This window comes from Cyprinodon tularosa, unplaced genomic scaffold (assembly GCF_016077235.1).
Source record: "Cyprinodon tularosa strain WSP-4 unplaced genomic scaffold, ASM1607723v1 ctg12, whole genome shotgun sequence".
In the NCBI taxonomy this organism is placed as follows: Eukaryota; Metazoa; Chordata; class Actinopteri; order Cyprinodontiformes; family Cyprinodontidae; genus Cyprinodon; species Cyprinodon tularosa.
Genome location: NW_024038003.1, coordinates 160,202 through 175,868, shown reverse-complemented (window position 1 = coordinate 175,868; position 15,667 = coordinate 160,202). Strand labels below are relative to the sequence as shown.

Sequence of the window (15,667 nt, the reverse complement as noted above, 5' to 3'; positions counted from 1 at the left end):
TGAGCAACATAGCAGCAAAAAGAAACAATAAAAGTAAAGATAATATGCAAAAAAATAGTCCAGTGAGAAGCAGTTTGGTTGAGATAAAAAGCCATGATCTCAGAGGTCAGAGGACAATGAGCAGGAAGGCAACAGTAGGTCAAAGAAGTATTGCAACCAGCAGATGAAATAGAGCTCATTTAGCTAATGTTAGGAGGGTATGTTATGTTCAGTCAGTAAATCTGCAGCCACTGCATAATCCTGTAACGCCAACATGGTCCAAAATCTCTGAGGGAGGATTGTGATGAATTGTTGGGTCTTTGCTATAAGGAGTCAAGAAATTTATTGAGCTAATTAGGGGTGACAATCTGGCACTGATAAAGTGGCCATTGGATTTATAATTTAAAAGATATTTTCTACTCATTTTAGTGACATTTGAAGGCGCATCATAAACTCCTAATAAACGGTTTCATGGTTTTGTTGCTGAACTTATTCATGATAATCACAGCAAATGTATTCGAATGTTAAGAGTTTTCCAACTTCAGTCCCAGCTAAATCAATGTTTCATTTGAGTCATGTCCTGAATGGCCAGTCAGTATGAACATAAGCCAGACAACAGGCTGACAGCAGCAACAGGCTCACATTTAAATTACAAGAAACAGATTATATTTGCAGGGAATACTATGCAACGCTTAAATTCACATTCAAGTTACATTTAAATGATAAATGTAGTAGAAATACTTTTATAAAAGACAAACTCAGAAATTTTTTGTTAACCTTCAAGGATTTCACAGTTCAAGTTTTGGATCTACTTCTTTTATTTATTGTTTTACAACAACTGACATAAATTATCATGATAAATAAATTTGCAGCCATCTATCCAATTTCTGTCATGCCTAATCCCAGCTGGGGTCGCGAGTGGTGCTGGTACCGATCTCCAGCTGTCTACAGGTGAGAGGCGGGGTCCACCCTGGACAGGTCTATCACAAGGCAACACAGAGACAAACAACCATTCACACACACACTCATACCTAAGAAGAATTTAGGGAATCCAAATAACCTAACAGTCATGTTTTTGGACTGTGGGAGGAAGCTGGAGTACCTGGAGAGAACCCACACATGCACAGGGAGAACATGCAAACTCCATGCAGAAAGACCTCAGAATCAAACCTGAAACCTTCTTGCTGCAAGGCAGCAGGTGCTACCCACTGCGCCATTGAGCAGCCCTAAATTTTTAACCTCCAGGATCAAGATGGGATTGTTATAACTCCAGAAAACCAGATGCATGTGAAAAATCTACCTCTCTGATTTTCTGAGGTTGTAGGAAAACTGTTGCTTCCAGCCAGGGACAGATTTTACCCGCAGCTCGCCGGGTCTATCTGGGCCAAACAGGACTCTGAGGACTGCTCATGAATTGGGCCACAGTTCTCGGTGGTACTAGGAGCTGAAACTGTGTCATTGGAGGGCCAAGACAAAAAAAACAGGGCAGCAGCAAAATGCTTGCAGCCACAATACACGCTTGGCTCTATGTGATCTGACCCAAAGATTGTTCTCAGGCAGCATCTTTCTGTTCTTTTTGTATTTGATCCTTAGATCAAGATTGTTTTCATCTTACATCCCATGCTTCATCAATATTATTTGTCAGTACATTCGTTAGCAGCAACTCTAGCCAATAATACATCCAAGTTGAAGTGTATGAATCATTACTTCTGAGATTTTGCATGCTAAACTCAAAGAAACACCAATAGGTTTAGCACTGATGTTGTGTTCTACCACATGTTTTTTCACATGTTTGATTCAAATTTTGTATGTTGTATATTCTCCTTTATATTGCTGAAAATCTTTGCCATAATGTGTTAATTTTCTGAGGCCTGTCTCGTTTATGTAAGAGTGTCCATAAGAGTGTTTTTATTTCATTATAAGTGAACCATTCTGTTTCTTTTCTTGGAGATCAATTAATTCGATTAATTAGAGCCGTTAGTGGACAAACAGAATCATGATGGCAACCCCCCCACCCCCTAAAAAATAGATATGTTCGGAAAAAAGTTGTGGAGAGGTTTGATGGGGAATATCATAAGTTTTAAACATCTCCCATAGCAGCATTCATTCCTTCCTCCAAACAATATATGAGTCAGGTAGCAATGCCGCACAATAATGTTGGATGTCCACCTAAACTGACAGACTAGGTAAGGGGTGTACAGCCAGAGAGGCAGCAGAGAGGGTTGTTGTATCCTGCAGGAGCTGCTGAAACTGACAGCTCTAGTGGAAGAATCTGTTGACAGGACATCAGACCTCAACTTAATAAAATCGCTCAGGAAGGGCTGCAAGACAACAGTTCACATTGAAAAAAAGTTATGAAAAGCAAAATTTGTAATTTTCCATATTGCTATTGGGGCAAAATTCTAAATTCTATGCATTAAAATCAGGCAAGCACTCATGGTAGGAGCTTGATGCTGGGCTAGAAGGAAAAAAACAATCAAAAAGCAAAGCTTGGGCACCTTTAGAGAAACACCACTAAGCCACTGGTTTAGTTATGTGGAAAACACAATCGTCAAAATCCAGCTAAACGAAGAGGAAGCTTTTACAAGACACATCAACTTGGTGGACCACAACATCAACAGAAAGGATGCCATTGACAACAAGCAACCTTTTTTGGATTGTTTGGTGAGCATGGAAGGAGAGGAAAGGAGAGGAGGAACCTCGACACTGAAGTGTGTAGGAAATGCACTCACACAGACCAATATCTTCTTTTTGACTTACACCACTAGAACAGAAACTTTCAGTCATTAGAACCTTACAACACCGGGCCGAGCATGTCCCTATTAAAACAGAGGTGAAGCACAAAGAACAGAAACACATCAAAGATGCTCTTTAAATCTGTGGATACCTGAAACTGGATGTTTTTTCAAATCAGCAAGGAAATCTAAAAGACTTGCAGCAGACCATAACAGTAAGAAGATTAAACGCAAAAACATCACCATCCCATATGTTGCTGGAGTCTCTGAAAAATTCAAGAGGATTTTCTCCAAACACAAGATCCCAGTACATTTCAAACCAAAAAAGACCCTTAAACAGACTCTAGTGCATCCTAAAGACTAAACTCCCAAACCTAAGATGAGTGAAGTGGTGTATGCAGTTCAATGCAGTGAGGAATGCTCTGATCTTTACATTGGAGAAACCAAACAAGCTCTCCACAGACGCATGGCCCAACACAGGAGATCTACCTCTTCCAGACAAGACTCTGCTGTCCACCTACTCCTTAAGGACAAATGACATTTGTTTGAGGACCAGAATGTTCACATTTTGGACAAAGATGACAGGTGGTTTTAAAGGGGTGTGAAGGAAGCCATTTATGTTAAGAGAGAAAAACAGACCATAAACAGAGGGGGTAGACTCAGGTTTCAGCTCTCAAAAACTTATAACACAGCAATAGAGTTGATTCCTTCCCACTATCATAATCCTTATGGCCATGCAGGGGGACCAATACCTCTAACCTGGTCAGACAGGCACTAACAATCCCCCAAACGACTCCCCTTTACAGACGCATGGGCCAGTATCGGTTTTGCAGTTTTCTAAGCCAAAACAAGGCTTTGTTTGGGCTACTCTATAAAGCTTGGAACTCAACACTAAACCAGACATTTTGAATTTGAAAAGCTTCCTGGATGGGAAGCGAAATGTTTTCAGACTTGGAAAACAAAGTCTGATGGTTTGTTTTTTTTTCTTTACTTTTTTCAGAATCCAAAAGCATGCTTGTTGCTGCTTAAGACTCAAACCTTCAACCAGAGCTACAGTATGTCACAGTGGCCTAGTCAAAGTCAAGGCATCAGAGGCATAGCCAGAACATTTTTATAAGGGTGGCCAGGCAATAACCAATGTACACTGAAGGGTGGCCGAAAGCGGATCAGCACCAGAACCTTAGGGTCAATCTATACTGATCCAACAGGACAATAAACAACCACAACATCCATATTTTCCAAATAAAGACAGATTATACATTCGTACAGCCTTTCCTAACAAATAGACACATATATTTAAACATCTATCTAGATAAAAAGTAAAGTGGATAACGTTCTTTCAGGTTTGAGTTCTGGGACAAACATCCTTTCATTGCCATTGCTTACCTACTTTTATTAATAATCATTCTGCATAAAATTGATATTTACAAGTACTAATATCTACAAAAAAATGTATTTACTAAGTTTTTAATAGAAGAGTTTTTTATCTATGATTTAACTGAAGACTGACTTGCATTTTCTCTTTACCACATGTAACAAAACCTCTAGTTCTGAAAAGAGTATGAATTATGTACTTTATCATCTTTAATGTTTGTATATTGATGTGTCTAACTAACCACAGTGTTTTGTGGTCAAGTAATTGTTAATCTATGAAAAATTAAAACGTTTTGAATATTGAGAGTATTACTGTAGTATCACTTGCAGAGGTGTCAAGTAACGAAGTACAAATACTTTGTTACTGACCTTAAGTAGACTTTTTATATATCTATAGTTCACCCCATTACTTATTTTTCTTCCTACTTCGGACTTCTACACATTGCATTTTCACACAAGTATCTGTACTTTTTAAACAAACATTACTCTTCACTCTTGGCTTCGGTTTAATGTTTCTAAATATTTAATTCACGTCATGTGTGCCATCCAATGCAGATCATTGGCTCCATCCACATCTAGTGAAAACTAGTGTAATTGGATGAGTCATATAAAGCAAACCCTCACTGGTTAGCTAAAAGAAATCATCAGAAGCAAGCAGGTGTTCTTCAAACTGCAAACACAAATTGTCTATGCCATGCTACAATGTCGAATTCAGAAAAAGATGTGTAAATGTCTGAAATGTCGGACACAGGCGAGAGCGTATCAGGAGACGGAGACCAACAAGACCTCCCTCATCCTTGGCCCTATCTCAAAGAATTTTTTCAAATAGTCTAAAAATTTATCTTTCAATTCATATAGTGGCATCTGCCTGTTTTTTTTTTTTATACTTTTATACTTTAAGTAGTTTTTGGAGTACATACTTTTTCACTTTTACTTGAGTAAAAAGGTAAATTCTATACATCTTTTAAACAGCAGTATCTATACTTCTACTTAAGTAACTAAAGTGTGTACTTTTGACACCACTGATCACTTGTGAGTAATTCTGCTGCCACTGTCAGTTTTATGGGGATAAAAATGGTAGGGGTGGCCAATGATTGGGTAAGGGTGGCCATGGCCCCCTCTGGCCCCCCATCTAGCTCCGCCCCTGCAAGGCATGTGATACCCACAGAAGTTCCAGAGCCAATTTATCAATGATCTTTCCAGTATTAACTATGATTATTATTGGAAGATCAGACAGCTGTTAGGAGAAATATAACCTAGATTAGGTCTTTAAATCACTAACTTTATAAATAATAAACTTGTCTTCAGTTTATTCCAAAAAGCAGCTTGTTGTTGGGCAGAATGTTTGCTTCCAACGTGTTTCTGTCACATAGAGATCCTAATAACATGATGATGTTTACCAAACAGTCTCAGCAGCACGCCGCATTATCACACATGTTGGTTGATTAGTCTTAAACCGTCTTCTCTGCATTAAAGGCTCCGAAAGGCGCCACCTACCCGAGCCGAAAGCCTTGGCCACCAGCCACGTCAGGCTGCAGGAGATCTTGGCCCTGGTGAAGTCGTAGTGATCGAAGCTCTTGATGGCAGGAACGATAAATGTGCGTCTCATCCCTCTGTCCTCTGGCGCATCTCCCATCGTCCGTCTGTGCGTCTGTGTCCCTCAGTCAGCCGGAGGAGCTCCTCCTGAATGCAAATGACATCCTGTCCAGAGGAATCCGATGCAGTAGGGGGGGAAAAGCAACCTTAATGCTGATTGGAAAAGAATAATAATAATAAAAAAAACTTAAAACCTGTCTGTTCTAATCTTGATTGAATCCCTCCTTGATCAGATGAGCCCCCTGCTCAGCTTTACCTCCTTCAATCGTGACAGCAGTTTGGAGGCAGGATTCCTGAAAAAAGAAAAAGATCCTTCTTTTTTTTTAAATCTTCAGCTCTTACGGCATAACGAAAATAGCCCACTTGCGGCACAAGAGCAAAGATAAACATTTTCCACTAAGGTAATAAAATAAAGGAGTAAGTTGAACCGCTGTTCCTCTTTTTTTCCCTTTTCCTAACTGTTTTCATCTCCTTTTTTCCCCCTTCTGCGCTTTTCCTGCCGCACTGATCATTGGATGAGGCGCATTGCGCATGCGCGATCCACCCACCCCAGCCTTTACAATCCTGTCAGGAGTCATCACAATGTAATACAAACTAAGGGTAGGATGGCTGCTGACTCAAACCCACATGTTTCCATAGTGAAATACATGAGAAAAGCCCAAAGACAGAGCTCATGAAATGGAGTAATGCAAAGGAATATAACAGTACTGATAGTTAGATAACCTTTTTATTTTCTTAAATTTGAAGAAACAAAAAAAAAAAAAAAACTGCATTATATTCTGGATCTGTTGGAAAAGTAGGATGATATATGACATATTTTTGTGCTATAAATATAAGCTGAATTTAAACAAGGGAGGGTCAGGAGAGAAATTAAACATATTATCCTGTAAGTTACTCAGTCTCCCTCACTAAATTAGATAATCAAAAATTTCGGCTAGATTAAATATGTACCTATTAATAGCGTTATAGACTTGCAGAGGTATTCCATTTCCACTTTCTCACATTTTTCAGGTCAGTGTCACAAATTTCAATGAGTCTTTTTTAATTATTAAAAGAAAGCTGCACATTTTTGTAAAATAAAATAAAAAAAATAAATTAAAATAAAAAAACACCAATACAAATCTAAGCTGTAGTTCCTGACACTGATCCTATTTACTGCAACACCCCGATAAAATCCAGTTATCTTCATAAGGCATCTATATTGTTAGTTATAAATGAAGCTCGTCTTTGAAGGTTTGGTCTGAGAACCTGAGTGAACAAATAGGATCTTGAAGTCCAAAGAAAACAGCATGCAGGTCAGGAAAAGAGGAGTGGTGGGTTAAAACTGAAGGTTATACAAATATATCCTAAGCTAGAGAAATCTGGTGGAGGACTAATTCATCCATAATCTGCAAACGAAGAAAATACAAACCTACCAAGTCTTCAAAATGAAAGCTGTATAAGGAGAAAAAAAGAGACGGTATACAGGCCTGTATTCTGCTGTCACCAGTACTGTCTGAATAATTGTAAATATTAAAACTCCAGGCTGCTCTGATTGGTCAGTAAGTCACCATAAAATGATGCAGTGTGAAACCACTGCTCAAGTCAATTGGATATGACTCAGAGGAAAAGAGTAGACTGCAAATAATATATATATTTTTTTTATTAGGGCACAAGATGCACAACACTGCTCATCTAAGGTGACTTACAAATAAGCATTATCTAGAAATTTTGATATTAGATAGATACAAATAGAAGATATGTAACAAAAGTATAATGGAAAACACACGTATAGACTAATCCTTTGGCCCAAATTTCCTTTTAAAAATGCAAGGAAGAGTTTATGTCAGTGTAAAACAAAGTAATGTGTTTAAGGAAATTAGTTTTCAGCTTTTTCCACAGTTTCCTAATTGAAATCAGGCTGGGCTTTTCTATCAGATTTTTGGGACGTTGTGCTAAAATGTCTCTTTGTGTAAAAATGTGCTTTGACCCGAACACTTTTTGGAGTCTTTTTCCTGATGAAAGTTAAATCGTGAACCCAGCCTCATATTTTTCAAGGTTAGAATAGTCATTTTTTATTGCAAGATAGGTGTGCATTTACCGCTATCCATACTCCAGTCAGCTGTCCCTGTTGAAGAAAGGCATCCCCCACAGAATGATGCGGCCACCACCATACTTCCTAGTGGAATTCTACCTTACAGTATGTCCATCTAAATCCACTTTTAACTTCTCTATAACTATCTCCATACTTTCTATATGTGTTTTTTGGTCTTCATGTTTTCCAGCAAACATGTGACATTTTCAGGAAGGAATTAAATATGTAAATGTTTTTCTATAAAAAGTCTCATATTCAAACCTCTTCAAGTGGGATTTGAATAGCTTTGCCAGGCTGCAAAGCTAGTATGTGCAGAACAAGTTCAAAAGGAACTAACATTCAACAGCTGATTTACACAAATATTTCCGTTTGCCTAGCAGTTTACATTAGTCACAACTTTATCCGTTTCATGATTATTTTTTTTCAAGATTTAAACTGTGGATTTATTTTATTTTAATTTTTATTTTTTTGGTGTCCTCTTCTACAAATAGAGCTCTGGGAATAGATTTCTCAGAGCTCAATCATAGCCCAACATATTTGCTTTCACAAGCAGAATATTATGGCTGTTGCCGTAAGGTTTTGCTTGGTATTTGTATATGAAACTTTATTAAAAATGATTAAGGGAGTAAAATCATATACAATGGACACAAAGACGAAACGGAAAGAAAGGAGATAATAACTAAGTAGAGAGAGAAAGAGATAGAGACAGGAAAGAGACCATGAAAATAAAACAAAACAGCAAAAATAGGAAATAGGAACACAGAAGATATACAGTAACTCCTTGAAGTCTACTTCCATACCTATATGAGATGAGAGGAACAGAAAACCGAGAGCGTAACAGAACAGAACAACCAAACTAAACATTAAAAAAGATATCCATGTATGTGGAAGGAAAAACTTATGGTAATTACAAAATGTTATTCAGGGTGGTATATATCTGTAGCTGCAGCTTAGTATTTAGTATTAGTGTGTATCCATGAACACCTGGAACTACACTCCTGTGGCATGTATGCATTGGCATGCTCGTGTGTAAAGGGTGTTACAATGCTTCTTCGGGAAGGAAAGTATGCTTAATAGCCGGTGTAGGCGACCCCAGACTCGCTCTACAGGGACCAGAACAGAGAAAGAGGCCATATGAGCCCCAGATATTCAGGGGCACCCCAGGTTACTGGGACACAAGCGAGTCAGGCGTAGGGACAGCCATACCCACCAGAGAAGGGAAGATGAGAGCACTTGGAGCCCAACCCCCAAGGGGTCCAGTTCCTGAGGGGCATGTACCCAGAGGCCATAGTGCCTAGATGCCACAGGGTTTGACAACGAGCCCATGGGTTCTGCCTGTGGCTAGTCACACCCAACGTGAACCCGTATAAGCATCCAGGGGTCAGAGGGCCCGGGAGTGCACCACCACCTCGTGGCGACCCCACAGGTCCAGGAGGCCTAGGCCTGGCCCGGCAGACACAGACACCCCTCATCTGTGGGGGGCATAAGAAGGGGAAAGGTCCTGCTCATACTAGGGGCCTAGGATGTTCAGTAGGTGGGAGGGTAACACTCAACCTGACAAGTAGACAAAAACAAATTCACATTCTTCCAATCACATTCACACAGCCCACCCCATCCATAGGGACATATACGGTACTGTACAAGCACTCAACAGAGGCGTGATATCCCAAGTAAACGCCCGAATTCAGGCCGCCACCTCACCCCACTACATATGGATGTCTAACCCACCTCTGCCTTTAGCCAGCTCTGAGAACACATAAGACTAGGGCACTCGTGCTAAATTACTTGCTTTTTCTGATTCAAACTTCTGTCTCTTATACTGATCTTTATTATTTTTCCAGAAATGGTTCCTATTTATCCTCAGCTGTAGGTTTATATACATTTTTAATTTGTGTTAGGGGTTTAGGTCAGTTCTAATCATTCTGTTCTCACATTACCATCATCTGAACACCATAAGGTTACTACCACCATCCTTTGATTTTAGCAGTGATTTTTTTCTTTCATCTCTTGAGTCCTAAAAGATGTATTTAAAAAACAGTTTTCATATTATGTTCATTTTTTGGGATGTTTTTAAAGGAATGCTGCATACTGTGGAACATTGTCAGTATGAACGGTAACATCAACATGGGTGATTGTATCAGTCATCCTCCCCTTCAGCATAATTAGAAAGCTCATGGGGGAATTCAAAACTGCTGAAACATAGGTATGAGCTTTGCTCCACCACTGGCTCAAAAGGGATTTTGTTGTGCAGGTGTGTCTTACTGATAAAGTTCACTCAATCAGTAACATGGAGTAGTCCTACCCTATATTAAACATGTGTTAAATCCGTTTTCTATGTCAGAAGAAGTTTGAATACTTTTCTTTGTATGTGCAAGTTGGAGACAAAATGAAATTTGCCAACTCTGTTATGCCTCATCAAACCTAATTTCAGCGACGATCATCATCAAAGTATAAAATACCTACTTGTCTTTGGTTCTGTCCTTTTAGTGGATTGAAGGGGATCTGGACATCTGTCAGTTTGTTAGGAAATTAACTCCTTTTCTTCCCTCCAGGCATGTGCAGCAGATCTAATTTTTCGGCATAATTCATGCAAAAATGTTAATAATTTTCTATTTTACATAAAGATTTTGATAATTTGTTTGTAACAGATGAAAACATTGTGTCTCATTTGTAAAACAAGAAAAAAAGATCTGAACATTCCCTCTTGATTAGATTAACCTATGATAAAATCCAACCCTTGATTTCTAGCAGTGCATAAATTTGAGGTTATTACATCGTAAAGTTTCTGCTAATTTTAGCAGACAACTTTCATTACGCCACATGTAAGAACAATGGAAATATTTTCCTCTAAAATATCCACCTATAAATTCATAGAATTGGTTTACTCTATATGCATTAATAAAGTTAAGTAATTATATATTTTATAAACTGCATATAATACTATTTTTTATTACATTTAATTACTTAATGATGCATTTTACAGTTTAAAAGTAGGTTTAACATTTGAATAATGTATTAGATAAATTAATAAAGTTTTAATCTATTTATTTCAGGGAAAGTTCACATTTTTGTATGTTCTAATATATATTGGACCTCCATGTACCTTAGAGATTAAATCACAATGCTTAAACCCCCCATCTTGTGAGCCCCTCATTGATGCCTTGCCACCTCCCCAGGAGTTCCTGACCCCCACTTTGCTATAAAACATGTTTAATCCAGCTCATATAACAAACAACACTTACTCAAGCTTTTGTTTTGCAAACAATATTTTATTCACCCGAAACAGAGGGAAAAGATTATGTCAATGAGAAAAGTATGACAGCAGAGCCCCCTGTTGGCCAAACAGAGTTGGTACAGTTGAATGGGTCAGAGACTGTAAATCCAATCACAGTCACTAGATGGCAGTCTTTCGCTATATTTAATGACGATAAAGATGATGAAGTTCCCCATTTAAGCCAAAATAGCTGCGGTGTAGAACTGCTGTTTTGACTATTTTGATTTAGCTTTTCAAGCTTAGTTTTAAATATAGTAGAAACACAAAGCTCTTCCAACTTTAAGAATTTTAGTGTTGAGAAAAGATCTTCCTTCCTTCCTTCCTTCCTTCCTTCCTTCCTTCCTTCCTTCCTTCCTTCCTTCCTTCCTTCCTTCCTTCCTTCCTTCCTTCCTTCCTTCCTTCCATACTCAGTCTTGATCCTCACTGCCACCTCTGCCCACAGTCATAGTAGAGTCATTCCCAATCATGACATAATTTGCGTTTTCAATGTGAATGTTAGAATGCTGTGGCCACCAAACCTCTTGCTCTCTTTGCACACTGGCTCCAAGAACGAGCCTTTGCTCCATGTGAAGCCTCAGCCTCTCTTTTTCCTGTTTGAGTTTCCTGATTTTCAGCTCTTCAGTCCAGATCTTTCTCTGTCTCTCAATATTTGCTCTATTAAAAACCTTTTGTAGTTTTCTTTCAAAGTTTCTCTTCTCCTCCAGTGGGACCAGGGTCTGCAGAGCGATGGGAATACTCCGTCTGGGCATGCAGTTGTCCATAGGCAGCAGTGGGATGACTGTGTTAAATTTGTGTTCATTGTGTATGGAGTTGATGAGAGCGATGTTGGTCTTCATTTCCAGCATTTGTGAGTTGAAGTTGCGTGTGAGCAGCAGGATGGTGAAAGCAGAGTTGTTGACAGCGTCCTGCACACACCTCAGAGTGCTTTTTCCTGGAACAGCAAACTCATCTGAGAACGTTGCCCCTGTGGTACCGATGGCAGCCTCAAGTTTTTCCTTCATGCTGTCCGCCACATCTGAATCTTCTGGAGCATGCAAGATAACAAATGCATAAAATATTTCCTCCTCCTCCTCTTCCTCTTCTTTAGTTTCTTTGCTTTCACTTGGGCTTTTTAAACCAGAAATATTTGGCAGAATATTTTGTGTAGCCAACTGTGTTGCTTTGGTCCCACTGTTGGCCTTGTATGGGTAAGTTGCACTTTTGGTACTTTGAAATGTATTCATTGATACTTCATCTGTCTTAATTTCATTTTCTCCTCCAAACTGGGATCTTCCAGCTGGTGTGTGCTGAGGCACTGTTGAATGAACATTTTCAGTTTGACTTCCACTAACAGGATGGATGGAAGGGGCTATCAGTTCTTGGTTTCCTGACGTTTCTGTAAATGCTTTGTCCCCTTTAAAAGAATCTGTTGGAGGAAGACTTATCTCAAGATGAGAGGGATATGAAAGCTCAGAGGGACTGTCCACCAGAGGGCTGGGGAGGCACTGAGCCTTTGCAGACTCATCCTCAGACACAGCAAATTTTAATGTTGCATTTTCTTCCCTCAGGTATCTGTTTGGATCGAGCGAAAACTCTGATTTGAGATCAGAGGAGGAACACATCCACTCCGCAAACTGAGGCCTGCATACAGCTTTGGCTTCCTCTCTAAAATTGTTATATCCCAGAGAACTTGTCTTAAAGCATTCATTAGAAAGGGCTCTCTTGTAAGCAAGATTCCTCAGAACTGAGTCACACAACCTTTGGTCAAATAAAACTTTAAAAACTCTTGCCAGCGATGTCAGGGACTCTCCCGTCTTGGCCTGAAATTGGCTACAATGATCTCCAAAATCATCTAATTGGCCTTCGCCCGATTGCCACTTTTCAGCCAGATGGTTAGCAAGGGGGTCATCCTGTAGCGTCCGGAGCTTCTCCAGGGCGCGGCCCGGACTCTGGAGGATGATGAGACACAAAGCGTGTACGAGAGTGTCTTCAGGAGACTCACCCAGCTGGAAAGTCAAGCTGCGCAATCGCTGTGAAGGTGTTTTCACCAGAATGTCAAAGACCTCTCTCAGTCCCGTCCTTTGATTTTCCAGTCCTGTATCATTCATTCTAAAGACTTAGGTGGCAACTGGTTTGCAACAGAGAAAAGAGGTCAACTAAATTACATTTGATTCTCCAATTGTGTTGTTTTCGGATCATCAAAACGCTGGCCTGCTGCAGAAAGGCGTACCGTTTGCTGGGTATTCTTGTTTCTTTAAAGAGAGATGAAAACAGAAGTGAGATGAACTATAAAGGTATTCAAAGAAAAATGGATTCTTGTTTTTTTTTAACTTAAGAGCATGAAAAGAGGTATAACTCCACAAAGCTCATTGTGTAGCTTTCTTGTCATCAAGATGATCAAAGTTCAGTTATTACTCACAGGCATGGTTTCAATGGTGCCATGATAGCAGATCTGCTTTTAGTTCAAACAAGGAAGTCAGTCAGAGAGCGATTTCCTGCTCTGTTCTGCGTTCTGGTTCTCCTAACTAGAAGCTCTTATTACTCAGATGGATCTCCCAGAATATAAGGAGGTTCTTCTCGGGTCTCTGCAGGCTTCTGGAGTCCTGACCATTAGTGAATCTCTACCTGTTGCAGTTTAAGGTCTCTGTCAGTGTAAAGCTAACTCAAACAGCACAATGCTGATGTCACACTGAGTCAGGTACGGTAGTTCAAGAGGGACAAAAATGGAAAAAAAAGTTTGTGTTTACTGGTTAAAGACAGACTGATTCTCTGTCAGCTGTTTTCTTTTTACAAAGATTACACACATATATATAGAGGTACTGCTGTAGCAGAGTGTAAATCTTGAGCCCACTGAGCATAATGGGTGTGCATACAAAAGGAATTTGCTTCCCCCCATCTGCTTCTGTCTTTCTCTTTCTCTCTCTCTGTAAAGAAGTTGAAGTATTTTTATCCAGAGAGGAAACCTCCAACCCTGTATTTACCAGGGGTGGGGTCACACCAGGCGGAGAGCAAGCCAACACAGAGTCCCTGAACCCAGCACAGACAGAGAGCCTCTCAACCTTGAGTGCTTATAGCAGAGCGATATGTTTACAATATACAGGATTAGAGTCACTTTATATGAGGTGTGTGTAGATTTCTTAGCAGCTGGCAGCACACCAAGCCTGCTCAGAACTTAATTTTTCTTATTTAACTGTACATAAACTATTGATCATTTACTGAAACAGGAGCATTTTTTTTAACTTAAATGTCTTTAAATGTTTAGGACAATGAAAGTAGAGATATATACATCTCCATATGCTTCAATGTTTTTTTTTTATCATTTAACAGAATACTCAGTAATAGTATTTTTCATACTAATGACATAGTAATGACATAGTAATAACATATTGTCATATTGTTGATAACTGTCACATTGTGTCTTTGTAAGTCCCTTGGGATAACAGTGACTGCTAAATGCATAAACACAGTGTTTTTTCTGTTAATTATAATGACTATTGATTACATAATAAAAAAGACCCCAAATAAAATATTATACAAAATTAGAATATTATAGAAGAACAATATTGCACATGCACTCAGTACTTAGTCAGGGCTCCTTTTCATGAAGTAAATGTAGCGTGACTTTTCTACATTATGTGTTCCCTCTGCTGCATTTTTGCCTCTGGTGTCTCTCATATTTCTCCGGCATCTTTAGGTCGATCCTATTGACAATAATCAGGAGAACTGATCCACACATGGACTCGGGTTATTTTTGAATACACTGCCAGGTTTCTTAGATCATTTTGACTGTTTTCTGTCATGTCAGTTGTTATGTTCTGTTTCTTAGGTGCTGTTTAGTCTCTATATAATGTAATAAAATCAAGAGATAGAAATGAATGCATAAAAATCCAAAACAGGACAATTTCATACATATATCCTGCTGGCAGCCATCTGACGGCGAAGTCTTTAGGTTTTATCGGCCCAAAATAATTTAAATTATATGAGTGTAAAGTTATCACTCGAAAGATGCTCATTAATTTCCATTGATATTCTTTGACTTTCTTTTAACTGATTGGAGAAAAAAGGTCTTTGCATTTATTTCTAAAATACAGCTGTGAAAAGGAGGATTTTATTGACAAAGCATGTGTGGTTTCCGTGCTACTGCATGCCTTATGATGAAAATGAACATGACGGGAATTACATGTCTGCAAAAAAGTCCTATTCCAAATTTCCTTATTTTTTTTACATGCTTAGAATAGAAGGATAGAAAAACATTGGGTCGTAAAAATTAAAGAGTATTTGATCATATCTTACTTTGTTTTAAGTGCTCTGAATCACAAACTCCAGAACAAAAACTTTCTCACACTCACACACAGGCATGCACAACACAGTCTGACACACCAAATCCCAACACCAACACCGCCTGGAGATGATCCCCAGTCAGTTACGTAACTCGCTGCCAAACGTCCATCTCTATTGAGGACAATTCCTTTAACGAGAGACATGCTCCCCCAGCAGCTGTGTTAGTCAGCCTGGCAGTAAATCTGCTTCCACCTTCAGGCAAAAACATATAGTAAGAGGCTGTGTCAGTTCTGCATATCCTGGCATTAAACATCCTCCATTCCACAGTTTGGAGCAAATATGTTTTGACCCGAGCTTTCTTTTGGGGGAGGGGGT

At 39.1% G+C, this 15,667-nt stretch overlaps 2 protein-coding genes across 4 annotated transcripts in view; both read right to left on the bottom strand.

Annotated features, from left to right (window-relative positions):
• Nucleotides 1-6,202, bottom strand: part of camsap2b (calmodulin regulated spectrin-associated protein family, member 2b) — a 48,283-nt gene extending 42,081 nt beyond the window's left edge. For 2 of the 3 annotated variants that reach the window (XM_038269696.1, XM_038269702.1), the window contains exon 1: nucleotides 5,586-6,202. In XM_038269696.1, coding sequence (XP_038125624.1) covers nucleotides 5,586-5,724 — 139 coding nt within the window. In that variant the 5' untranslated portion in view covers nucleotides 5,725-6,202. The remainder of the gene's footprint in view (nucleotides 1-5,585) is intronic. The other variant, XM_038269687.1, reaches the window with a different exon arrangement.
• A 4,804-nt stretch (nucleotides 6,203-11,006) lies between these two features.
• ticam1 (toll-like receptor adaptor molecule 1) lies at nucleotides 11,007-13,699 on the bottom strand. The gene is made up of 2 exons (XM_038269711.1): nucleotides 13,431-13,699; nucleotides 11,007-13,263 (listed from the first exon to the last, which is right to left on the bottom strand). The coding sequence occupies exon 2, from the start codon at nucleotides 13,117-13,119 to the stop codon at nucleotides 11,440-11,442; it is 1,680 nt and encodes a 559-aa protein (XP_038125639.1). The 5' UTR covers nucleotides 13,120-13,263; nucleotides 13,431-13,699; the 3' UTR covers nucleotides 11,007-11,439.
• Between the last annotated feature and the right edge of the window lie 1,968 nt (nucleotides 13,700-15,667).

What these genes read in the sequence shown, in the direction of transcription:
- ticam1 (XM_038269711.1), bottom strand. Translation starts at nt 13,119, where the DNA reads ATGAATGATACAGGACTGGAAAATCAAAGGACGGGACTGAGAGAGGTC.